Consider the following 26203-nt stretch of genomic DNA (forward strand, 5'->3'; position numbering starts at 1 on the left):
CTTGGAAATATTTACATTTGGTGGTGTACCACGCTCAGAGTTCAGAGACGTTGCAGCAAGCACTGTACAAACACAAAACTTGACATATTCTCCCCAGAAAGGCACTGGGGATGGCATACAAAGTGGGAAAACCTGATGTGATGTGGGGATGGAAAAGCAGTGGTGGGAGAGGAGGAGAGGGGTGGAGAGGAGAGGAGAGGGAGAGGGGAGGAGAGGGAGAGGAGAGGAGAGGGAGGGGGGAACAAGAGGGAGGGGGGAACAAGAGGGAGAGGAGAGGAGAGGGAGAGGAGAGGAGAGGAGAGGGAGAGGAGAGGAGAGGAGAGGAGAGGAGAGGAGAGGAGAGGAGAGGAGAGGAGAGGAGAGGAGAGGAGAGGAGAGGAGAGGAGAGGAGAGGAGAGGAGAGGAGAGGAGAGGAGAGGAGAGGAGAGGAGAGGACCCACCGCCCACCGCCCCCCACACACCCCTCCCGGGCTCCCCCGCACCGCCCACCGCACCGCCCATCGCCCGGCCCGGGGGGCGGGGCGGGGGGCGGGGCGCGGGGGGCGGCCGCGCCGGCGGGAAACTTCTCCCGCTTCAGCACCACAGACAGGGCGGGCGCGGCGCCGCCGCCCGGCATGCGCGCCCCTCCGCCCCGCCGCCCCCGCTCACCGCCTCTGCCCCCGCACGGCCGCGATGGAAGCAGCGGCGGCCCTGAACGAGAGCGGAGCGGCCGCCCTCCGGTTGCCGACCGGCGGCGGCGGCGGCGGCGGCAACGCTTCGCTGGAGCTGTCGTCGCGGCCCCCCGCGCCCGCCGCCCTCAACCCCTGGGACGTGATGCTCTGTGTCTCCGGCACCGCCATCGCCTGCGAGAACGCCCTGGTGGTGGCCATCATCTGCTACTCGCCCGCCCTGCGCACCCCCATGTTCGTGCTGGTGGGCAGCCTGGCCACCGCCGACCTCCTGGCCGGCCTCGGCCTCATCCTCAACTTCGTTTTCCAGTACGTGATCCGCTCCGAGACGGTCAGCCTGCTGACGGTGGGATTCCTCGTCGCCTCCTTCGCTGCCTCCGTGAGTAGCTTGCTGGCCATCACGGTCGACCGCTACCTCTCGCTCTACAACGCCCTCACCTACTACTCGGAGAGGACGGTGCTCTGCATCCACACCATGCTGGCGGGGGCCTGGGGGGTCTCCCTCTGCCTGGGGCTGCTGCCCGTCCTGGGCTGGAACTGCCTCCACGACCACGCTGCCTGCAGCGTCGTCAGACCCTTGACCAAGAGCAACGTGACGCTGCTGTCCGCCTCTTTCTTCCTCATTTTCCTCATCATGCTCCATCTCTACATCGAGATCTGCAAGATTGTTTGCAGACATGCCCACCAGATAGCTCTCCAGCAGCACTTTCTGACTGCTTCGCACTATGTCGCCACCAAAAAAGGAGTCTCTACCCTTGCTATAATCCTCGGGACTTTTGGGGCCAGCTGGCTGCCTTTTGCCATCTACTGCATAGTGGGGGATCCCGACTACCCTTCCGTGTACACATACGCCACGCTTCTACCCGCGACCTACAACTCCATGATCAACCCCATCATTTACGCCTACCGAAACCAGGAGATCCAGCGGTCCATGTGGGTGCTCTTCTGCGGCTGCTTTCAGGCTAAAGTGTCCTTTCGCTCCCGGTCCCCCAGCGATGTCTGAGTGACTCTTCTCTCTGCCGTATCACACCGAGTGACAATCTACCCAGTGGACTATTACAGTGCCTGTTCTAAACTTCAAACTACGCTGTGAAGTCGTCGGAAACATGCTTAAGTATTAGCACTTTATACACGTTTGTATCTCTGAGAGTGGTTCGGGGTGTGGAGTTTTGGGTTCCGTGAAAATAAAAAAAAAATGTGGTTGTATATGAATTTGCACATCACATTTGTGAAGTGAAGACATTCCGATACCGCTTAATTATAGCACCTTATTTCTAGCTGCTGACCTGCCAAAACAGTGTTGCCTTTCTGAAGGGCAGAGAGAAAGAAAGTTCTGTTTGTGTTGTATTTGTACGTGTGTGTGTTGGGGGTGTGTGGGGGGTGGTGTATGTTTGTGGGTATCTATACTTTGCTGCACAATATTGATAAATTATAACATTTTGTATACAAATAAAAACATGTGAGATGTAATAGAACTTTGTGTGTTTAGATGCTCCTAGAAATAAGAAAGCTGGCAGATTTGCCGGTTGAGCAAAGTCCCTTTGTTTACTTTTGAAAGCTCCCCGTGTAATTCTGCCTAAAGAGATCATCATTCACTATGGAGATGAAATACTGCACCAAGAAAGGCACCTTCCTGCTTCCTTGTTTGTTTGTTCTCTTCTTTAGTCTGGCAAAGAGAGAGTCACCAGGAGCACAAACTTCTCTTTATTCTCCAGCAACCAAGGAAACAAAAAGCCCGGTCAAATAGGCTGCTAATTGCAGTTATTCACCAGGTTTCCAGTAGCTTTCATCTTCAAGTTCTAAGTTAGCTCTTTATGATAATGCTCCATTAAAAAGTTATCCAACTGTGGGGAAAAAAATCAGACTCTAAGCTGGGCTTTTCTTTTTCCTCTTTTAGTCCAACACTGGAGAGGAAAAAAAGGAAAAAAGAAAAGAAGTCACAGTCTTCTTTCCTAAAAGCCTGTAAAATGCCACAATAAATTGACTTTCCTTATCATCCACAGTTCTGAGGGGAACCTGAATTGTTTCTCCCCCTCCCTTTTTTGGACTGCGTGCTGTAGAAAAATCATTTAAGTGCATCTTTGCTGTCTGCCTGTCTCGGAGCAGTATACAGTTTTCTGATAATCCCACAGCTTAGTGGCTTCAAAGAGCCCATCAGAGTTCAATGTTATTCAGACTTTGGAATCGCTTCTTCACTCAGGTTCAGATTCGCCAGCGACTGATCTGTTTAGAGCAATAACACATGTGGCAGATTTCAGAAGCAGCATTGCTGCTTATCTATTTATAGTTATGCTACAGGTACATCCTGGTTATGTTATAATTTATCACTATTTCAGTTTGTATTTAAGGGCTGAAACGGATTACTTTTGTGTGCACAGTACCATCTAAAAAGTTTGGACTAATATCTTTCCCAGCTTATGACTGGGCAATGCACCAAACATTTGCCTGCTGGAGCAGCTGGGACCACAAGGATCTAACAAGCCTCAGTGAGGCTGTGAATCAGTAATGCTGAATTTATGTGGGTGCAAGTATTATGAAAACCAGTATCGTTTCACTGATAACACAAAGATATTTCTTTGAAAACAAACACACAAAAAAAACACCCAACAAACTAATCCAGACTCTGCTAGCCCCATTATTTTCATCAGTTCTAACAATCACAAATGTGACATTGTCATCAGTTACTACCCTCAGGCACTCAGTTCATCAGGGCACTGTTGCAGTGATGTTACAAACATGATTTAAACCAGATCTTATGATGGGTCAAAACACTGCTTAGATTAAAAACTCTAAAGTTGCTACTGAGAAAGATTAGTCTCCCCGTCTTTTAAACCCTCATCTCATACATTACGTCTAAGCCAGTAAATAAAAGAGGGCAAGGCCTGCCCTTTACCCCTGAGGCCAGGTGGCACAGAGAGAGCCTAAGATCTTTTCCCCCTGCAAAGTCAAGGACCAAATTTCTGGCTGGAGCATCCTGGCCCTGCTCTAGGAACCTGCATAGACTCAGCCAAAGGTGCTGCATCACCCACAGTAGTAACTGCTGAGAGAAAAGACCAGCGAGTGCCTTGGACTGGTGAAATCTGGCAAAACTTTCCAGTAAAACTGGAAAACTTGCCACCTGCTAGGCGCTAATCTCATAAATCTTTGTCATTCCTGTGTGAACTACAGTAAAACTGCAGGGCAGGGTTGCCATCAGTTCCCTTAGTGAGTGTTTCCCGCGGGCAGCGCTCCACGCTGGGATGCAGGTCCTCACACCCCAGCACTGAACCTGCATCCAGGAGTATGATGCTGAGCAGGACCTGAGCAGGCTCCTGGGAGCCCTGTGCAGACTCTGAAGACTGGTATGGGTTCTAAAAGCCCCTAGGAGAATTTTTTTCTGTGTACTTTTGGACCCTGAAGTTAGAAAGGCAGACTCTGCTAGAGACCACGCCTAATGCCACCTCCCTCCATTAATGCTGTCAGGAACTGGGCACCAGGGATTTTCACCATAAATTCATTAAGCAGTAACAACCTATATAAAAATTAGATATAGAAAACTTAGATGGATAGAATCTTACTTCAGTAATAAACCACTTAATCCAGGAATGAAAAGGACTTAGGTGAGTTACTTTTCCATTTTTAGCCCGATACGTTATTTGCTTTGGTTCATTTTTTTACTATGTGACCACACTTTCAGTTTAGCACTTTCCCCAGTGATTTACTCTATCTACAAAATAAAGCTGGATCCCTCCTGTTAAAAATTTCCCTGAGCATTCTCCCCACCTTGTAGGAAGCAAATTTGGGTTACCGGGATCTTAGCCATTCTTTTTGTCGGGACAATACAAATGTGGGTCTTTTTCGATAAGCCATGCTCAGACAGCTGTCTCTGACTCATAATTTCTAGGAAAGACTAGGGCAAAAGAGGAGAGAATATTTGGATGGTTTTTGGTTAGCCCTGAGAGTGGAATTGATGTCAACCCACTTGCACTAAAATACGGCCTCTTGTTTTCAAAGCGAGCCCTGATCTGCAGGGATACCTGAGCAGAATAACATAAAGCAGGCTACATACTTTCTCATTTTCCCAAATAACACCCCACTTTAGAAAAAGAAGAGCTGCAATTCCTGATGGACAAAGGCCGGGAATTTTGTATAGCATGATGCCTATATTTTCCTTGCTGAGTTTTTTATTGAAACAACAGTCATTTACTTGAGAAAATGGTGATGCGTTTGCAGTATCTGGACCCAGAAACTCCTGTTGTCAGGCAATGGCATTTTTACCTTTGTCGCGAAATGATTTGTGGAAGACAAAAATTCCTGGAGCTCCAATTGCCAGTCGCTGGGCGATGCAGCGCCATGACCCCCACGCAGCCCTGATGGGGAGCCAGCTAGGGGGACAACCATGTCCCATATCTGGTCTTGTATTTCCAAAAGTCTATGGGCAACTTTGCCTGCACAGAGACTGCAGAACTGCGATTGAAATTGCTGTTACCGCTGGTGAGCGTGGATCTTTCCTGTCCCTGCGGGCCCATGTGCCCAATGGTTTTTATGTTCTCACATCAGTGGTGCAGCCTGTGAGGGGACAAAACACACACTGAGTTAGGTGCAAGGATCAAGCCCAGTGTTTGGTAATGATATACTCTATGTAGCCTTTACTGAAAATGGAAATGAGATTTCCTGCTTTACCAACCTTAAAAATTTTTAGGCTTATTCTGAAGTAGATAAAATAATGTCAGTCTTGGTCTACAGAGCTCCCAGCCTGCTCCCACTAAAACGAGTGATGCTTTATTGCACATCGGCCAAGATAATGACAGTACCTCATTAGAAAAAATTACCATTTTGACGCAGGAGGTCCTCAGCCTCAGCTCCAATTTTCATTAGAAACTAATGGTTTATTACTAACCTTGAAAGTCTTACGGGACTTGTAGTGCCTTGAAAGGCCAGATCCTGGCAATTTGGCTTGTGTGAAGTACCTCTATCTGTGATTAGCTCCCTCATTTCGGCCAGAGCAATTACAGAAAGAAGAGCACAGCTCTGGTGAGGAAGGCCATGCTGAAAGCCCCCCCCCCCGGCTTGATTTTCTGTGGGGCTTCTGCTGAAATCAGCGGTGTAATGGTGGAAACGAGACTGACTCTGCAGGCTGCTTTGTATGAGTCACTGTATATTAAAAAGCCAGCTGGATTCAAAATCACAGGTCAAACAAAACCTCTTTATTTAGCTAAGCAAACAAAAGGACAAAACACTTTTAAACCTGAAAAGTGAGTCTGTACATATTTGTATCAATGTAATGATCCACAGGTACTAAGTAACACCCGGCAGAGCACTAGAAGCTCTAATCTCCATTCTGCTGCTCTCATTTTAAAAGGATAAATTTTTTAATGAGGTAAAAATAATTTCTGGTAGTACAGCTGCTCCAAAGGTCTTCAGTTAGCTTTTGTGGTAGTCATTTAAAAAGAAAAAAAAAGACAAGGGGGGGAAACAAAGAAAAAAAAAATGTTTTCTTCTTATTGCTTCTTCATGACGGAGACGTGCGACTCAGAGGGCAAGGAGTGACCGAGCAGGTGTGATTCAGCTCCGCACAGAGGATGAGCACATCTGAAGCTCACCTTAACCCCTGCTGGGTTGCTTGTTTTGGGGACACTGAGTTGTGAGATGTCTCCCCGTTGCCTGGTCCTCATGGAGTGAATTCCTCCCTGGGACTTGCTGCAGCTAAAAGCTCATGGAACAGCTCTTGAGCCGCTGCGTTTTGCTCAGGAGTGCCACGCAAAACTCCCCAGGGTGGAACACTGACATGCCTTCTACTGCCTTCTCAATGTTTAAACTCTTTCCTCTGAATACAGAAAGCTCTCCCAGGGAAAACATGCCCCCAGAAGCAGTTTCATTTATCAAGGGCAGTAACTTGGCATGGAAATAATCCAACTGGTGCTGGGACACCTGGAGAGCCATAAGCACTGACTCAGCATTGACAGTAGATGTGGCAACCAGTTCAGCGGAGGCAGGTCTGCTCATGTCAGCTCTGTCTGCTGCAAAGAAGTGACAGAAGGCAGCGGGAGGTGAAGCAATGGTGTGGTACGGGGTCCAGATGTTACAGCAAAGCCTGATAGTGATGGAGGTTTTCCAGCAGATTCCCATCCTTTTTTTTTATCCTTCTACTTTGTTGGCATCATAATACAAGTGGTGGGAGAGTAAAAGCAAGAGAAAAGATGAAAGTGTTAATATCTGCATTAGGGGAAGAGCAGAGTGGTTCAAGGTGTGACACACAACATGGAAATAGCTCCTCCAGCAGGAACCTCGGATAAATCATCTGAATCTGGTGTGCCCTTCCAGCAATGAGTTGGTGCTGCACAGAAGACAAAAGACCAAAAACATTTCTTCAGTGCAGCATTGTCTAAGTTATCATCAATCCTAGAACCCCCGAAGCAGACAACTGCAAGCGCAGGCAGATCCCCTGAGCTGCCCAACCTACTGTACAGCCTTCTGAAGGAATAAAACACAGTTCAGATCCTTCTTTCACCCTGCTTTTGAACACAGTTAAACTTCTAGCTGCAAGCCCAGACTTAGCAACCACCTATGAGACAACATGCCTCTTCCATCCCGTGCTGCCCTCAGTGCCCCTGACACAAGGTGCTGGGTCAGAGCATATTTGTACCATTCCTCACACATTCCCCTGTGGCTCAGGCTTTCTCTCCACCCAGGCAAGACCAGAGTCTTGCTCTGGTCTGGTTAAGACAAGTGCTGCGCCCACCATCATCCCCTGCACCTGAGCACAGGCAGCCTTGGTTAGTCCATGCTCCTTGCTGTTTTCCTTAAAAAACCAGTTTTCCTTTGTTTTCAAACAAAGGAGCCTGTGTTTCTATCATGCATGTTTGGGTCCAGAGCAGACACATTTAGCATGCATTAAATGCATGAAAAAGACCAAAACCATTTTAAAAAAGAACAAAATTTATAATGTCCCAATGGTACAGAAACCAAGAGGTGTCCTCAATGTCTTTGCTGCACCCTATACCTGTTTGCTGTTTTTTCCTCATCTTTCTGTGTGCTTTGTGTCACCCACACTGATGGACCCCTGCGCTACTGTGTTACCTGATGTGAGCTTTGGTTCATGCCTCCATGTCTCCAGAAAGCTGCACCCTGTTATGGGTCTTTTGGTTACTGAAACTTCTCCTGAAGGTGCTGTTTCCTACAGTAGTGTGAGATGATGCGAGCTCGATCTTGATCTCACCCACAGCTGGGCATGGCGTCAGAACCTGGCTGATGAAGAAAATACCCGGGAAAATATCTGCCAAGGTTTGACTTCAGTTTGCTTCCCAGCTTTTGCCCATTGCTAGTGCCCACAGGCATTACGGGGGGTTGTTGAGTGGAACCTGCAAATCTGAATAATGGTTAAGGGAACTTTTTTCCAAGTCAACCTGTATCTCACTACTTTATCACTCTGTTAATAGAAGTCACAGTTCTGTAATCAACAAAAAGAAACAATACTGTGTGAATTGAGCTCCTAAGTTTTTCTACCTCTCCAGCTTTACTCAGAAAGGAAAGAGGATTCCTCATTTTCCTTGGTTAGCATGTAAAATCTGTATGACGGCAGATTTTTGAAGATGTGCCAGCACTTAAAAGTGAGAATTTGATGCTTAGGATCAGAATGAGAAAAAGGATTTAAGCCCCTGTATTCCTAAAGGTGGGCCCCTCAGCAATTGCTTACTGACCGGACCTACAAGTACCAAATCAATCAGCTGCTTTACGTTTTTATCCTCCGCACACTCATAACCGGGCAGCAGCACGTGCACAGCGTGCTTTTGCTTTTTACAGCCCAAGCAGCCTGGAAACTACTTCTTCCCCCTAAACTCATTGGGGATTGAGGAGCTCTGCGTCCTTACACCTGTGTTTCCCCCGTGGCTCCGTTTGGTAAGAAAGCATGGGAACACCATGCAGGATAAGAACGATACAGGTTTTTTTGACTCTGCACTGGCCAACGTTTCGATGGGCTTAAATTTACTCCAGCAGAGGAAGAGGCTGAGCCCAGGATATTGGCAAAGAGGTGGTTTTTTTTTAATGCAATGGAGGTTTATCAGCACTGTCGGAAGCACTTGTTTCTCTAGCACAGGGTGTTTCGGTTCAATGATGCAGGGACGGCAGGGGCGGGCTGGCTGCAATGCTTCAGGCACAGGAGCTGGATGAGGTCAGGAGCAGGTGAATTGGCTCTGGGGAGAAAGAAATTGTGAGCTGGGGGAATATTTTAATGCTTTTTTCGCTGCTACTCACTGTCGAGCTCCTGGTTTAAAACAAAGTTGGGTTTCCTGGGAAGGAGTTTCTCCAAATGGCTTGCTTGTTGTGTGGTTGCTTCAGTCTGTAGCTTAATTGAAAGGCTGAGATTTTGGGGGGAAGGTTTGCAAAATGGTTTTAAAAATTCTCTTGAACCTTCTGCCTTTTCTGAGATAAGGTGTATTTTGTATGGATCAGTACTCATTTTCTCACCGACAAGATGATGTCATGCAGATTAATAATAACATTTAAAACCAAGGCAGAAGGAGAGGCTCCGGAAACATTCTCCAAGACATAGATTGTTTAAATAAAGGTTGAGTCTCCTATGAAATGTAATTGGATCTATGACACACTTTGAATGACTGAATTTTATTTAAATCATCACCTTCAGTGGCACGTTATCTTTTGCATCACAGTGAAAGAATGTGATTGTTTACCTGCAGGCAGATATAATTTGTCACCTCTTGTTTTTGCTGCTTTTTATAGAAAGAAGTACATCTAGGTCATATTAAGTTGTTGTCAAAAGAAGTCTATTCTGTTGGTAATTGAATATATCAGCAACTATGGGGACCTTGCTGCTTCCCAATATCATTCTCTGACTTTTGATACTGTGCTAATTTTTCTTAATCAGTAGGAAGTTAGGTTTTCCTAAAGCACCTGTCATTTTTCCAAGCAGTGGTGTAGTCTGTTGTAAATGTCGTTGTGCAGTGGCAAATAAGGAAAATGGACAACAAATAAGTTAAAGGCTCCAGCCTTCCGTACACTTGTTCTATAAATGGCTCAAAGAAAAAGTTGATTGAAATATGCTGTCAAAATAAACACATCAGAAAGCCTTTTGCAGGGAGAGTTTGGGGATGAAGTTTGATCTGTGCGCCAAGCATAAACCCAAGACTTTGTCGGCTCCCCAGGTTGACACAGCTGAAGATGGACTCCTTTCTCCTGCGGATCTGAGCTGCTCCATGGCAGTCAAAGACCATCACGTGGGAGTCAGGCATTTCCAGACCAATCCATTGTATGAGGCCTCACTCATAACACTGGAATAGTGAGCCCTAAGAGCAATCAGATACTGCCTATTCGGAATGAGACCGGCTAATTGCATTATTTTCATTTGAAATGAAATTGGAAAGATTAGCATGCTTTGCTGTAGCTGCTGTGCTGTCAGACAGCATCAGTTCCACAGGAGTTGTATTTGCAGGAAATAAAGGCTCTGTGAAGCACCACAACTCTTCCAGCTGTATTTAGGTTAATATGCCAGCTGCTAGCTTGTCTGCTGAAACCCACTGCTACGTTAGCAGCACGCGGCACTTATAGTGCCAGCCAGAACATCTCCGATTTGCTTCTTTCATAAGGCATTTTTACAAGTTAGGAAAGGCTTTGGCTTTGCCGCCATCATCATTAAAATGGGGATCTTTTGCCTAACCGTAGCATGTCCATAGTATTGGTCAGATTGATAAAATCTTCTGAATAATACTCTTCCATCCTGCCATGCTTGGCCTGAAATGAGCACTTGTTACTTTATCTAAGCAGGCAGAAACATGCTGAATGTGTCTGATACTTGACTTGGCGATGTCAATCCAGCTTCTCTATCATGCAGGCAGCAGAACTGGTTTTCTGCCCAATCGGTTGTTTATCCTGTTATCCTGTTTGCCTGCCAAGCTACATGGCTGTGTTTCCACCTCTCCAGTGATTCTCTGGTGCCTCAGCCAGTGCTGAGCAGGGCATGAACCCCCCGGCATCCCCACCCCATTTTATCCCTGCCACAAACCAAGGAGTGTGTCGGTGGCACTCGGTGCTCTGGGTGCTCCCTGCTTCTCATGAGTACAGCATACCACTGGGCAGTTCAAGGCATGGAAGGTGGCTTAGCCTGCTCTGTGGAGCATTTCTACATAGTAACAGGTAAGAGCCGGATACCTGCATGAAAACCTGTGCTTTTTAATCCCCTTTTGCAGGGCAGAAAATTATGATATGAGAAAATGAGGTAGCAGTCGAATTTGCGTGGGAGCTACCAAAGAACATCAGAAAAGTAATTTTGCTCCTGGAATGAGGTGTTTGCGTACAAAACACAGATAAGATGCATGTCTTCTGTTCCCATTTTGGGAACATCCATGTGTGTCTGTTATTCCTATTGCTCTCTCTTCTTTCCCTCACACCTCTTTCACCTTCATTTTTGCCCCAGAGGCTGCTTTTCCTTCTCTCTTCCCTGAAAGCACTGTGACTATACTGGGTTTCCTGCTCTTGGCATGAACTGCCTTCCCTCAAACATGTCCCCATTTTACTCTCTTTTCAGATGGTGCTACTGCTTCTTCCAGAGGGGTTTCCCATGTGAGGAGTCAGGTGGATGTCACCTTGGAGGGGACTGCTCTGAGAGGGACAGTGTTACTTTTGTGCCACTTCTGCTCTTGCTACACCTGGGAAAACCACAAATGAGAGAGATCTGTGGGCCAGTGTGGCAGAGATGCAAACAAAAATGACTGGGTCTATCAGATCTGCAGCTTGCTTTGTCTCCCAGTGCTCCTCAGAAGCATCTGTCTGTGACTGGTGGGGTTTATTCTCTGCTTTTTGAAAGTCACCTACCACCAGAGGTGAAAAGACACAACAGGGGTGGTATTTTTCAGGATACCCCATATCTTACACTCCTAAAGGCTTTGGAGTGAGCACCAAAGGCTTAGCCCGCCTCACCGTTATGTGCTCATTTGTGACCAGGATAATCCTGAAGGGCATGCCATGCTGTTAGGCTACCTGAAGGACATCTTCAAGACCTGCCTTTGGGGTACAATAGGCAGTGCAATACCCTGTGGCTCATTTTTTCCAGGTGCCAGGGTGGGAGCAGAACAGATTAATGTGGGTGTAGTGGTGGAGTCCCACTCACAGAGCCCAGTCAACAGCAGGTGCATTCAGGTTGGTCTAAAATCATGCCACAAGCTGCTTTTGCATGTACCGGAGAGGTCAGTCAGACCCTTTGGTAGAGGTAAATGCTCTTCCCCTGCAGCAGTGCTTCTGGTGATGGCTCCCTTTTAATAAAGACATGCAAGCCTGGCCACCTGGCTGTGGGCAGGAGGCAGAAGGGAGGGGGCAAACTGCGCAAGTTGGGGAGGGCAACCCAGCTCAGGGGAGCTGCAGCAGCCAGCTCTGCCAGAAGCCCCTCCACAGCTCCCCCGGCGAGGTGGCTGTCTTGTCGCTCTCACTCGGGTCACACAAACCCTCAGTCTGGGGCAGGTGGTGGTGCTGTGCCGCTCGGGGTCCTCCCTCCCCGCTCTGTCCTGCTGCCTCTCAGAGAGGCTCCAGTCATGGTCTGTAATTTTCTAACTTTCTTAATCAGAAACTGGGACTGAGAAACCCATGTTTATGTCCTTGAATGTGTCACTTACAGGCAATAAAAATCTCTCTTGAACAACCTAAGACAGCTTTTACATCATATTGCCTTTGCTTCATTCCCAAATGCCTTAATAAGATGTTTATGGCTTTGTCTGTCCTGGTATCACCTCTCTTTGCTTCCACATAGAAGAGAAGTTGCTGTTCCTGCTTCTTAAGATTACTCTCAGGTGACCTCCCTTTAAAAGTTATAACCCTATATAAATCCATGGCAACAATTTCTCGGCTGTTCCAGCACTTTAGGCTATCAATCGGCTGCGATGTGCTTGCTGTGCTGTGGTTAACTGGGTCTGTCCCCCTGGTTCATCCCAAGCAAAGGAGAGAGAACTATTGCTTAGCACAGTTTCCCATCAAGCTGCGTTTCTCAAGAGCCACTTGCACGCTTCCTCCATCACACAGATATTGTCTGTCTTTCTGCAAGCTCCTTTATGCTGTGACCCAACAGTGGTGGTTTCTTAACTTTTGAAAATGTTCCTTTGTAGAGGGCTACAGTGGAAACCTTTAGGGTTTATATTACTTTTCTGGTTTTAATTGTTAAGGTCTTACCTGGAGCTGAGGTAGGCAGCGTGACCAGTGAACCTGCAGAGCCTGAGAGCCTTTTAATTGCCTGTTTGTGCCTCTTCTCCTGTTGTTGAGTTGATTGTGTTTCTTTGTCTTTCTACAGATATGATAGCTGCTTTATGCAGATGTCCTTCATAACTACAGTGGAGGAAGAAAGCCTAATTCTTCTGTGTAACCTCTCAAGAGCATTGAGCTAGTCTCCTAAGCAAGGGAGGAGAGTTTGGTTTGGCTGCAATTTCTCTGTAAAGCCCCCTGTGAGAGCAATCACTGGGGCTGTGCTGCCAGAGCAGGAGGATGTACTGAGTCGTGTTTCACAGGTGTCTGTCTCAGCCAGTGTGATTCAATTTTTTCATAAATGACTTGGGTGGTGGAGCAGGGACAATACTTACTCATTGTGGAGGTGTCAGGTGGCTGGGAGGGCCTGCAGTTATCTTGGAGGACCGACTTGGTGTTCAGCACAACCTTGTCGAGTCTGAGAGTCTGGTAAAAAAATAAAAGGAGATAGTCTATTAGGGGCAAGCACAGCAATTCAGCAGGAAAATCAGCAGTGCAAATCCAGGGCAGGGAGTGAACAGCCACGTAGCAAACCCATGGAGGAATATCATGAGCTGAGCATTGCCTCACTATTTGTGAAGTCTCAGGGGAGCTTCTCTAGTATGTGAAAGCTGCTGTAGAAGTGGAAGGAAATCTTGCATCCAACATCCATGATTTGTAGAACAGCGAATGGTGGGCTTAAAGGACAGCAAGGAAGAGTCAGGCTTGACACTGGAAAATTGCCAGAAATAAAGGAATGCTGGAGCAATCTATGTAGGGAGGTTATGGGGACCTCCGTCACTGGAACTGTCTCACAGCAACTTGCATGCATCCACCAGGAACAACACAGGGAGAGCGAGTCTGTCTCCAGACAGAGTAACAAGTTAAATAAACTTGTGAAGTCTCTTCCAGCACTATTTTAGTATGTCACTGTTACAGTCACATGTACTTCTTCAATTTGCTGTGTGCAAACACTTGAGTAGCAGGTAGTCGGATACTACAGATGGTACAGTTCCCTACTTTCTGTCTAGGACAGACTTTGTGATTAAATTGTTATGTGTTGCTGGCCTCCTAGGGCTAGCAATTCTTCTCCCAGTTCATACAATGTCTAGACACCAGAATGGAGCCTGTACAAGCAGAATTGTTTCTGAGTAACTGCAGTGGACTTTTTCATGTAGAGTATCAGCATCTTCTTAAGCATTGAACTCTGAGTTTGCGTGTGCATATATATGCACACCTTTTTTAATCAAGTTTTCTTTTGCTGGACTTCCTTGCGTGCAAGTCCATTGCTAGGAGGGAGTGCTACAAATCAGCCCTCCTGGTAGGAGGTGCTTTGATACATTTCCTATAACAATTACACCCAGCTGACCTCCAAGTTGTTATAGAGGAACGACTGAAGTCGCCTGAGGACAGTTGTACCTACAGATACAAGCTGAAGAGCTCTTTTCCTTTGTGATGCCGTGCAAAAAGATTAGGGAGTAAATCATCTTTCCTCTTTAGCTAAAGCTGGGTTTGGAAACTGGTGACAAATGAATGACAGTCTAGGAAAAATGTCCCAGGTGAAGTGATTTCCATAGAGATGTTCTTTATTCCATGTTATCTACAACCGACAGAAGGGAAGGGTTATTGAATCACTGTGAGCTCCTAATACCAGACTGCCAGCCCCTGTTCACCGCCACTGACCTGAGTCTTTCCCATCAATACGGTGTGAGTGACTGCTTGCCAGGCAGAGTGAAGGGTGTCCAGCAAGCAGGGGCTGGGGCTACCAAAAATAGCAAGGAGTGGAAGAAGATCTCCTTGAGATGCTCAGGTCTGTTGTACGTGCTCTGTAGCAACTGGCATAGCACTATAAAGACTGCAAATTAAATCATAACAATGTGGATGAACAAACGGGGTCAAATTCTAGCCCATGTCATTAGGACACAGCCATTAATTTTAATTAATGGTAATTGTAATGTAATGGTGTCTGACAGCAGAATTAAGCTAGGTGTGCATGTGCATACGTGCACAAGTCAGTGTCTGCACCCTCAGAGGACAGACCTTATGGCTTTGACAAAAAGGTCAGGGTAGGAGAGGTCTTAAGGAATCACTCAGTTCCCTTTCTGCTCAGGGCATTCAGGGAACCTGTGGAAACTAGCAGAAAATAATGCCATCCCTCTGACAGACTTTGGCCAAGCTTTGCTGAGAAAACTGGAGTAAAGCAAAGAGTCTTCATGAAGGTTGGTCCCCAAAATTGCCCAACAACTCCACCAACTTCTACAGCTGGTAAATACAAAGCAAATAAGGGAATCGATACGTAATAATGTAGCAGGTAACAACCTGATGAGTGAGAAGCTGCGTGTGTTCATACAGGATAGATCACATCAGACAAAATCAATAGCCACCTTTGTTAAAGGTATAGGATTCGTGACAACAGTAGACATTCATCTAAATTGTAGTAACTTTTGACAAAGAACCTTGTAGAAAACCTGGGGGGAGGCAATCTGTTCAGATGCTCATGCCGCTGTGTTTGAATTAGTCAAACTTTGTTAGTTTAAAAAAAAAAGGCAAGAATTCAGCTTTCTGGACTCTCTGACGGATGCTGACAGGATACATTTTGGGTAAGGATCAAGGGCCAGACGCTGTCCAACACCCATAAAGCTGCTTGGTACAATGATCACCCCAAGCAGAAACCCTACTCATTCACTACCCTAAATAATTGTTGACTGAAAGCCTTTATATTGCTTAGAAGGTCTGTGTTACAGAGCAAGGTCACTATGACTGGTGTTACTTGGGTGCATCTTTCCAAGGACATGTGAGCCCCAAAACCATCCCATGGACACACTGTGCAAAGAGATGCAAGAACTGAATGAAGGAAGAAAAGGCAGAAGGCTCCTTGGGCAGTGGAAATGGTATGAGGGATGTCTCAGTGACACTTTTTTCTGGGGCAGGCAGGGCAGCATGCGGCAGCGAGTGCCTGCGCAGACATGGATGTTACCCAAAAAAGATCATTTCTGCCATGGGTGTGTCTGGATACAAGATTCACAGCGCTGGGTTTGCCACAGGACTCCAGGTGCTACGTCCTTATCAACGAGTAGGTTGGCCAAGTCCTTTGTACGTGGTCCTGCTCCATGGCCAGGGTTTAGGTTAGGGTTACGGACTTGACTCATTGGTCTTTCATTTTTGGCAGCGCGCTTCTGTAACACAGTCTGCGTTATCTCAGCTGCACGTACCCAGTGCTACTGGTAACCAGCTTTAAAATGGTCATAGCAAAGCACGTAGCAAACGTGTGACCAGCTGCCAAATAAAACATGTCACTCATGTTGATATTTTCCCAAAGCATTTACTTTTCTGTGGATATCAGGTTAAAAAAGGTGATTAGCACAGCCACGTGATTGCAATAAGAGTTTACATTGTTTTATACCTGCTCTCTGTGTTGTCTTTGCCTTGAGGAGAAGGGGAGAGGAGGCTCTTACAGCATTTTCTTTCAATACTATTAATAAATGTTCATGTTAGAAAGGTATGTGACACAGGAATATGTGCAGGTATCGACAACAGTAAAACTCTAATCCACAGACAACTAGACAAAAGAAAACTAGTAATTTAGCCAACATCATCAGCTTGATTTATTGTAGCCTGTAAAAGGAAAATTTTCAGTTAAGTAAGCTGCCAAAATCATATGCACCAATACTTCAATATCTGGTTGCTGATAAAGGTACGGCCACTGCTGTTTGCATGAAAATGTTTATGAGGGAGAGATCAGCTATTTCATTTAAAGGGACTCGGGGGGGCTGTTTGGTTTGCCAGACGTTTATTTCTGAGCAGGCTGACCCGTCTCCTGAAGCCACTCTGCCTCACACTGCAGCTCAGCCCTGCTGCATCTTGCACAGGTTCACTGAAAGGGGCAGGACAGGCACAAACCAGGGAGGAACACCACCCCACGCACATGCGGGTGGTCTTGAGGGGCAGCAAGCTCTGAATTTGTACATACCCACTGGTTTCCTTTTGTGAAATAGCCTATTCTGCCGGCTCCACGCAGAGGAGCACCTCTGCGAAATGGTCACTGTGGACAAGCCCAGATGGAGGCTGGGCCTTGTCCTGCAAATGTGAGATGCAGAGAGGTCTCAGCATCGTCCCTGCCATTCCCCCTCTCCTTCCCAGGGGTGGAAAGAGCCACTCTGTGCAAACCACTCCCTCCCAGCCCCAGGGGCGCGTTAGGAGACAGGTACAGCAGCAATGAGTAAAAGCCCAGGGATTCCTTGGTGTGTTGACCTATAGGATGCTCTTTGTTTTAACCTGAATGATGCTCTCAGGAAATGTCCCCGTGGCAGCCCACCTGTCCTCAAAGACCTGATTAAATAGATATGTTTTCTTGCAATGTCTCATGCCTACAGACGAAACTGATATTCAAAAATTCCTTTGTAGACTGCAGTTTTCTTGAGTACGGCAAATGTTTTCAGCCCAATATGCTTTCCTGCTTTCTAGCATTTCCACAGAATAACAAAAGCCATTTCCCAGGTTGCTCCTCCAAACTCTCTGGGAGATGCCAGCATTCAGCTTGTCGCGTCATCAGCTCCTCTATTTATATGCTTAAACCAGGACCTAGGAGCTCAGCTTTGGCCAACTCCAGGCAGGAGTATGTTTTTACATGGCCGTGTTCTGCCTAATGCAGTGGGGACCAGGAAAATTCCCCCACACCCAATACAAACACTTACATGATGGTAACGATCCAGCACACCATAAAACAACTCATGTATTGGTGGGACCATGTAAGTGTGCACGGCACATGTATGCTACACGTAACACCCAGCACCTTGCAAAGATGTGCCCTTGAAGGTGAGCTCTGATGGCCATCAGCCACCTGGGGAGAAGGCTGGCTCTGCGCCAAGGCAGGCATCTGCCCCAGGAGACAGCCCTGGCGGCTTTGTATGGGACCACTCATTTTGCCTGACCTGACAAATTGCAGGAGCAGACAAACTGTCACAGAGGGCGAGATGGCAGAGTCCAGCACCAGATCTCAGGCATTACCTGGTCATGGTACCCATGAGCACTAGCAGTGGCAAGAAGGAACTCCCCAGAGCCCCCCCAGCACAGCGACCTGACTCCTCTGGGCAGCCCCACTCACCCCTGTTCCCTGAGGAGATGCCAGGGCATGAAGGCCCTCCACCAAACGCTTCAGTTTCTTGGTGCATATGGAGACCAAAACCCACAAGTAACCTCCACAAGCTCTTATCTCTACAAGTGGTATGAGCCACTCTGCCACCTTTGTGCAAACAAAAAGGCCAATGATAAAGCATTTTTCACCAGGAGAACAGCGTGTCAGCAGAGCAGCCGTGGCCAGTGGTGCCAGCACCGGTGGTGTGACCCCAAAATGCATTCAAGGGTCATGCAGGGTGGGGAAAGCACAGGGAAACTCATTGGGAAAAAAATGACTTTCTGAGCCCCAGGGACCAGTACTGCCATGTAGCACCTGAGAGCTGGAAGGGTTCACCTTGCCTTGGCGTTGCCTAGCAGTGTCATTGCAACAAACACATGTGGGATTTGGATGCGGGACACCACCAAGCCTGTGCAGATGCCGGTGTTAGATCAGTTGTTCCATTGGGGTATTTGGTCCCACACCAGGGGGATGTTTAGCCATGCCAGTTGCATGCATGAAGTTACCAGGGGCTACAACCAGGACTCTGGGTTTGGGGCTTCAAGTGAGAGGAGCAGCCCTGGATGTTTTGCTCGAGGGTGAATCCATCTGATGATGCACTGAGTGGCGGTACCCACTGCCAGAACTGCGCCAGAGAGGCTGCTCGGGGAGCCTCAGCACCAGCCAGGCTTGCCCCACCAACCTGCTGCTAAAATAAGCCTGCAAAAGCAAACAGAAAATGGGAAGGAAAAATGGATGCTTCCCCTCAGCCCCTTCTCCCAGGTCAGCCCTGGGGAGAGGGTTGGGTTTAGAAGGACATGGGTCTGGGAGGGGTGCAGAGGTACAGGACACCCCAGCAGCAAGGCTCTGGCACCCCACAAACACATCTCTGCAGCAGCAAGTCCAACAGGGGCTTCACCACAAACCTGAGGCTGTGGTCAGGATGCCTAAGTAAAGCCCCGTGCAGCCGCGCCACAACATAACGAACACACAAACATGCGCCTGGCAATTATGTTACTTGCTGGGTGTAAGTGAAACTTAATGAGATGAAAACCCCATTTTTAAGTATTTATAAAAGATGATACCAACCTCTGAGGAACTAAACTCTCCTTAACACCCCTGTATTTCCTTGACTGTGCTGTGAGGATCACAGCTTTGCGGCAGGTAAGGGCGTCTGCAGAAACACCATTTCAGTACAGAAGAGCTGTGTATGATTCATGCCCTGCTCAGCCTTAGGGAACAGCTCACTTATCCTACACCATGTGCTTTCTGCAGCTTCTGGCCACTCTAGCTTATTTAGTAATTAGCACTTGCGTAAACTCCCAGTGCCTTGTCCTGCGCCTGAGGGCTGTGCGGCTGCTCTGCTGGGACCAGCATCTCTCCTACCGATTTACGACCAGTTTACATCAAGGTGTGGCCTCTGGCTCTGCTGCTCTCGTGCATTTAAATGCTGGCACCATCCCACCTGCCTTCCAGTACCTGAATCCTAGAGATTAAGGGTGCTGGGCTATGTCTACTAAAAGGGCCTTGGTCACAGTATTTCACAAAGGCCTTTGGAAATGTCCCAGGAGATTCTTGAAATAAGAGATGAAGCTGTTTTCTATTTTCTTTCAGTGCTGCTTGAGGAGAGTGGCTTTGGCCAGTGCCCACCAATGCTGGACCTTGGCTGTGGATTAGCAGCATGGCTGCTCGTGCCCCTTCCCACGGCAGAGCTGGGTGTTTTTCCACTCAGGAGCTTTCTGCAAACGGGGGGAAATATTCTCAAACCAGCTATACCCCATAGGCAGAAATGGCACAGGCACTTTTGAAGGACCTCTCGGGCTCCAAAGCGTCGATGCTCCTTTTGGAAAAGAGATCTCAGGTTATCCAAAGTCATCTGGGTGCTTTTTGTAAAGTGTGGGTCCGGCTGCTGTGCTGAGCCCCCCTGCAGGTCCATTCTCGGGGGTCCCCTGAGCTTTGTGCCACCCATGGTATGGGGCTGCTCACAGAGTGCTAGCAGTGCTACCTTCTCTTTCTGAGGTGACCAGAGAAGAAGGATTTCTCATTCATTTTGGGGTTTCTTGCAGGACTTCTTCAGGGCTTGTTCCCCCATCCCTGGGCAAGCAGGAAGCTGGAGGAAGCCCCACCACAGCCCCCACTGGGAGCATCCAGACCCATCCCCTCAAGCAGGCAGGGGTCCTGGTCCTGCAGCAAGCATCCCATGGGTGACATGGGTGACCTGTGAGCCCCCCTCCTTCAGCGCCCATCCTCGCTGGGGCTGGGGTGACCAGCAATGCTTAGGTGAGACCCTGGGATGCTGCTCCGGCTGCTGCAGGCAGTTTGCTGCCTTTTTGCTACCTCTTTTAACTCCTTTCCCGTCTCTTTAAAAAGAAAAAAAAAAAAGAAAATAAGAAAGGGGAAAGACAAGAAAAGAAGGGGAGAGCTAAAAATAGGAGTAAGCGGTAAATGGAAAGTATGAGATGCCAAAAGTGAGCCTTGAAAGCAAAAGTAACAAAAATTGCTTCTTTTCTCTTGCAAAGAGGGCTTCGGCTGCCCGAGGGGGCTGCCGGGGAGCGGCTGGGCCCGGCCTGTCCCCGCTCCGGGCTCTGCACGGCGGGGAAATGCTGCCACCTCCTGATGCGCGTCTGCGGCTGGGCGCAGGGTCCGGCCCGCGGCCGCCTCCCGGCCACACTCTGCGGGAGCGCTTGAGGTTTGGGGCTTTGTTTGGTGCATGTGAAACACCAGCACCCAGACGGTTTTCAGCACGGCCTGAAGTGGTTTATGGTTAGCCCTGGGGGGCAGCCAGCAAAGCGATAAAGGAAAACGGCGCACGCCGTCTCCAGGCACCGATGGCACAGAAATTATACCTCATCTGCATTCTGCTAATTTGTGGTGCTTGATCAAACGTTATCTGATGGTGGGTGTGAGTGAAACAACAGGCGTAGACAGGGAAGAAGCAGCCTTTCCGTAGCAAACAGCCAAGAGGAAAGCGGCTCTCCTTTAATTATATTTGTTTCATTATGATTACATTTTAATTATTATTCTTGCACTGAAGGAAAGCAGAGAAGTGAGGTGGTAAGTACAGGGATGAATAGCTCTTAATGGTCAGCGCGAAGTAGCGTATAGCATTCTTCTAAAGGCTTATGACCTGAAAAGGGAGAAGGAAAAGTTCAGAAATCCAAAGGGTGGCCGTCCTGCACAGACAGATAAATTCCGCCGGCGGCTCCACCTGCCTGCCTTCTGCTCTCCCTGTGCAGAACAGAAAGGCTAAAACAACCCTGATGACATCATGGCAGGAATCGGGACCACTTCTAAAGACACTGTCCCACGAGCAGGGCTGCTCATTGCAGTGAATGGGGCACAGCATCAGGGTGTTTCACCTGCTGGGGCACTCGGGAGGAGCTGAGCATCCGATTTTGCATCCAGGAAAGGGGATCTGTACTAGCGAGGGCGATAATGTGGACTGAGGGAACAGCATCATCCCATGGTCAGGCTGGAGAAGCCTTTATGACTGATACCAACCAAGGGGACAGGGTGCTTTTCTGGAGACTCCCATGGGGGTGCTGATGGTGCCAACCCTCATTCCCAGAGCCTGGGTCTGGCCCTGCACCGTGCCATGATGGGGACAGTGCTCACACGGGCTGCAAGTGCTGCTCCGGACCATCACTGATGGGTTTGGTGGGTGTTGCTCGTCCCTGCTCCTCTGCGCTGCCTTCCCTGGGGGTGCGGGCAGGCAGGGCTGGCACAGAGGGCTGTCGTTTGTGCTGGTAATTACAGCGCTTTCCCACTCTCTTCCTTTCATCTATTAGATAAAGCTCTCCGCAGCTGAAAGATCCCAGCCAGCGCACACAGGAGCGGGTGCAGACAAGCACACCAAGCCCCTCAGAGCACCGAGCCACCGGCCACACTTCTGAGCCTGCTCTGACACAGGGCAATATTTTTGGATTCAAACCACAGCAACCCACTTTTCACTTAAGAGTGTGTAGATATGTATTTTAAGAATAAATGCAGCGAGCAGTTGGCGCACTGCTCAGGCACAACGGGGATGGCCGCACTCCCCAGCCACACAGGGCTCTCCATTGTAGAGAGAGCAGGGTCTGAAATTTCCTTCCAGCATTTATAAGAATAATATATAGGATCAAAAGGCCTGTTTCATCTCTGGGGATTGTGAATCTGCTGAAAATTTGCTGTAGGAAATAGGAGGAGAAGCGCTGTTTTGGAAAAGCTTGAGTGGCTGAGAAACGGCAGCGATGTACCGCTCTATTTTTGGATAGCTTTCTGTCAAAGACAGCCCGTAGTTTGCTAATCAGCTTCTGATGTTTTATAGCATGGTGCTAGTTAAAAGTGAGGTTTGCAAAAGCCTTTTTGTTGCACCTAATTGGAAGAAGTGTTTTTAGGGACATTTTGAGCACAGATGAATTGTTATATTCCCTCACCTCCACCTGATGAATGGGGGTGGAAGCAGAAAAGGGACAGACTGGGCGGGCTGCGGGCTGGAGAAGCAAAGACTCACCTTCACATGTCCTCACTTGTGCTTACGGGTGTTTTGTTGGGGTCAGTCCCCACCATGGCCCCAGAAAAAGCAGCCACAAGCGCAGGTGAGGGCTGCAGTTGTGGGGATGTGAATGAACTGGGTGCTGAAGAGCAGCACAGAAGTGGCCGCAGCCAGCAATGGATGCAAGCGTGTCTCGCTGCCAGCTCCTGCCTGCCACCGTCCCATTTGTGCAGAGCTCTGCTTCCTTTCATGTAATCAACAAATTAGGTTCTGTAATTTACCTTACAAACAAGATGCTCGCATGCTCACTCCCTTTTTTTTTTTTTAACAGGTTTAGCAAGCAAACAGTGGGAGACCAAAGAATTAAATCCATAAAGTAATCTGCATATAATCAGTAATTGCCATGAATCAAACCCTCCTTCAGTTCAGCTGGTTATTATTTCCCTGATAATGTAATTTTCTGTGCTGACAAAACTAGGAAATGCTCATTTTCACCAGAATGGCAAATAGTTTCCTGCTGTGAATATAATACTGTATCAAGCAGTTTAGTGACCACATAAATCCAGCTAATGAAATTTATCAGGAGTATAAGGACTATTAAAATCGGGGGGGGGGGGGGAAAGCAAAAGTAATCGCTCCCATGTGTGTTGGGAGGCTCTTTTGCAAACAGACTTCTCTTAAACACCTCTTTATACGTGTCACTGACTGTGCCAACACTGGGAGTTCGCGTGGATGACAGCAGGGTGCTCTGGCAGGATTTTTGGTTAGCTTGAAGGGGGGGTGACAGCCACATGCGGCTGCAGCCACACAAACCCCTTCGGTTTGCCCCTGTGGGACCTGCTCAGGCCTTGTGGCAGAGGGCACTGTGGCCACCACTGGGGCAGGGCCCTGGCCCCGATGCTCCCAAAAACGCCGCCTGGTTGCAGGGAGCATGGAGTCAGCATTGCTGTGGCTGTGGGAGCCGGGCTGGCTGTACCACACACTTGCAGGGTCCTCTGGAGACCCTCACACCCAGGATTTTACAAGCCCCAGAGAGATGGCAAATCAGTGGAGGGTTTCAAAAACCGAAGAGGGATCCAAGCCTGGCCTAAAAAAACCCTGGATTTAGGGTTGTAACTTTTCTGTGGGACTTTGGCGATTACCATCAGAGAGATCTACAGAGCATGACCTGCAGGAGCTGCCTGGGAAGCCCAGGTATATTCAGTTTCTTCCAGGGCTGCGCTCTCTCCCTGCAGAGGGAACAAGGGCTGAGTTCCTGCTTTCTATCTCTGATTCATCTGAAGATGAACCATTGGCACAGAAACCCCCCGGCAGGTGCTGGGGCACAGCAGCCATGCAGAGAACAAAGTATACAGAAGCAAAGGAGCTATCTTAGAGTTTTCTTCTAATTAATCACCGCTGAATGACTGCCAGGAATCCCACTGGCCAGCAAACGATGCAGGCTCATGAGCAACACCTGTCCCATTTGGGAGCATCAGTAACTTCTTTGCACTTTTAAAACCCAGAAGACACATCCCTCTCTGGGGTACAGTGAGGGAGGGCAGCCCTGGACTGGGCTGTTTGATGGCCCGACCCCCCCCCACATCCCTGCATGCGTTGGCCACGTGTCCTGCTGGCGACACTTACAAACTGGTTTTGGCTTTGCCAAAACGCAGCCGGGAAAAATGCAGCCTATGCCATTTGCTTGGCATGAAGGGGCAGTGCTAAAGCTACACCGGCATGCCAACACCCGGGCTGTGCAAAGCTTTCTCATAAGGTTAGAAGTCTTGGGCAGTTGCTAGAGTTATTTCTGGCTAGTAGTGAAGTGCAAAATCAAGCTGTGATAGTACGACACCAAGTGTGGGCGCTTGCTCCACAGGAGTGACTGGGCAGGCCCCAAGGACTCCTGTTCTGAGATTTAAAAATTATGGTGAAGAAAATGCCTCATGGAGGAGTGGAAGCGGCTAAAATGCAGTATAAAATCGTACTGAAGGGAGATAACTTCTGAAGCTTTTCTTGGAGTGATACTGCCATGAAACTGTGTTAAAAATGACACAGATTTTGCAATAACAAATGCTGTCATTAAAGGCATTAAAAAGCAGGGGATGGAAAATGGAAACAACCCGTCTGTAGGGGTGTGGGCTCAGCTATCTTCTGTCTGAAAGCAAAGCTATTGAACCATCAGAGAAAGAAACATAAGGAGGGGAATATTCAGCCCTGTTTGGTGAGAGATGCTTGATATCTGCTTTGATCGTACTCAGATGTTTCCAAATGCTAAAAGGAAGGTAGTTGGAGCAACTGCCCAGAGCTTGCAAATACTCTAAAAATAAGGATTTTGAAGAAATGGGACAGATGTGATTTTCTTTAGAGGCTGCTGCTTCAGGTGCTGCTGGCAGTCGGGGAATGCAAGCGATGACTAAGGCAGAAGAACCCATTCTCCAGGCAAAGGGTTAGCGGGGAAAGGGGGCAGAAATACATCTGCTCGCAGCGCGGCAGAGATCAAAGGAAAAACACAGACTTTTTATGTTTTTTTCTGTTGCTCCAATGGGAACAGGATGGAGTACGCAGCTCCAGCCTCGCAGGGTCTGCTCTGTACCCCAGCACCCGTTTCCCAGGACTTGTCCATGGGTCCTCTTCTAGCAGCAGCTGGGATGGGGTTCCCGTCCCCTGCCTGCTCCTCCGCAGCTGCCTGGTGGTGTGCTGCCAGACCTTCATTAAGCCCTCAGAGCTGACAGCCAAGTCGCTCAAGGGAGCGCTCCCTGGATGTGTGCTGTCAAAGTGAGCTGGGCTGCCAGGAACCTGCTTTTCAAGTACTTAAACCTACTCCAGCTCATTATGGTTGGATTGGGTGAGGGAGCGCTATCCCAAGCAGCTTAAAGGGCAGATGTGGGGGGGGAGGGCACTAACATCTACCAAGGGCTGTTGATGTACCTGAGAAGCAGCTGAGATTCAATAAGGTCCGTCCCAGCTGCAGCCACAAAGGGTGTGTGAAGTCTCCTATGGGCAGGCTACCACCCCTGAGATTCAGTCAAGTGGGAAAAGCAGTTGGGAGTGGAAAGGAGGGGGAAAAAGCAGCTGAGTGGCCCCCAAAAAGTAGACCGCTATTGCTGCCCCTGGCCTCCAGTTGTGAGTCCTCTCCTAGTGTTTAATGTTGCCACAGGCAAAAAGAGAATGAGAGTAAAATTCTTTCTAGCCTGTAGCTGAGGAGACAAAGCAGACACTTGATGGAGCTCGAGTCGAATTTCCGTCAGAGCTTTTGCTGATGCAGACTTCGGCTGCAGAGGCTGTGGCGAGGCTTTGCCTCGGCATCTCCTCTTGGAACTGCTCTAGTTTGCAAATGCTGGGTTTCAGGGCTCAGACTGCTGACGTGGTACTGTACTGCTATGGGTACGCTGCTTCGAGCTAGCAACTTTGCAGAGAGCTGTACGTGGCTGCTGGGGTTTCTGCACCATGCTCCGGAGCTGGTGTTGACTCCCCGCTCCCCGTGGTGATCATGGGCTGGGGAGACTGAAGTGTGGCAGCCCACTACGGACCCCCCATTTCTATCTGCATCCTCAGAGCAGGCCGAGGGCTCATGGCCACCAGGTAAAACGAATGGGGATGCACTTCAGGGGCGGCAGCTGCTTCCAAACTGAGATGGTCCCAGCACCATAGGGAACGCCCATCGTAATGAAACTGGGGCAGTCGGCAGCTGTTTGCACGCTTAGGTCCCACAGCACCTTTTGAAGCCAACTCTGCGTTAGTCTGTGCGTTCATCAGACGGGTGAC

General features: G+C 48.5%; 1 protein-coding gene across 1 annotated transcript; it reads left to right on the plus strand.

Annotated features, from left to right (window-relative positions):
* The first annotated feature begins 393 nt into the window (after window positions 1-393).
* GPR6 (G protein-coupled receptor 6) lies at window positions 394-2135 on the plus strand. Its single transcript, XM_075089849.1, has one exon. It carries the CDS (start codon window positions 673-675, stop codon window positions 1669-1671), a length of 999 nt encoding a protein of 332 aa, XP_074945950.1. The 5' UTR covers window positions 394-672; the 3' UTR covers window positions 1672-2135.
* The last annotated feature ends 24068 nt before the right edge of the window (window positions 2136-26203 follow it).

Source organism: Phalacrocorax aristotelis, chromosome 3, assembly GCF_949628215.1.
Source record: "Phalacrocorax aristotelis chromosome 3, bGulAri2.1, whole genome shotgun sequence".
NCBI classification, from domain to species: Eukaryota; Metazoa; Chordata; class Aves; order Suliformes; family Phalacrocoracidae; genus Phalacrocorax; species Phalacrocorax aristotelis.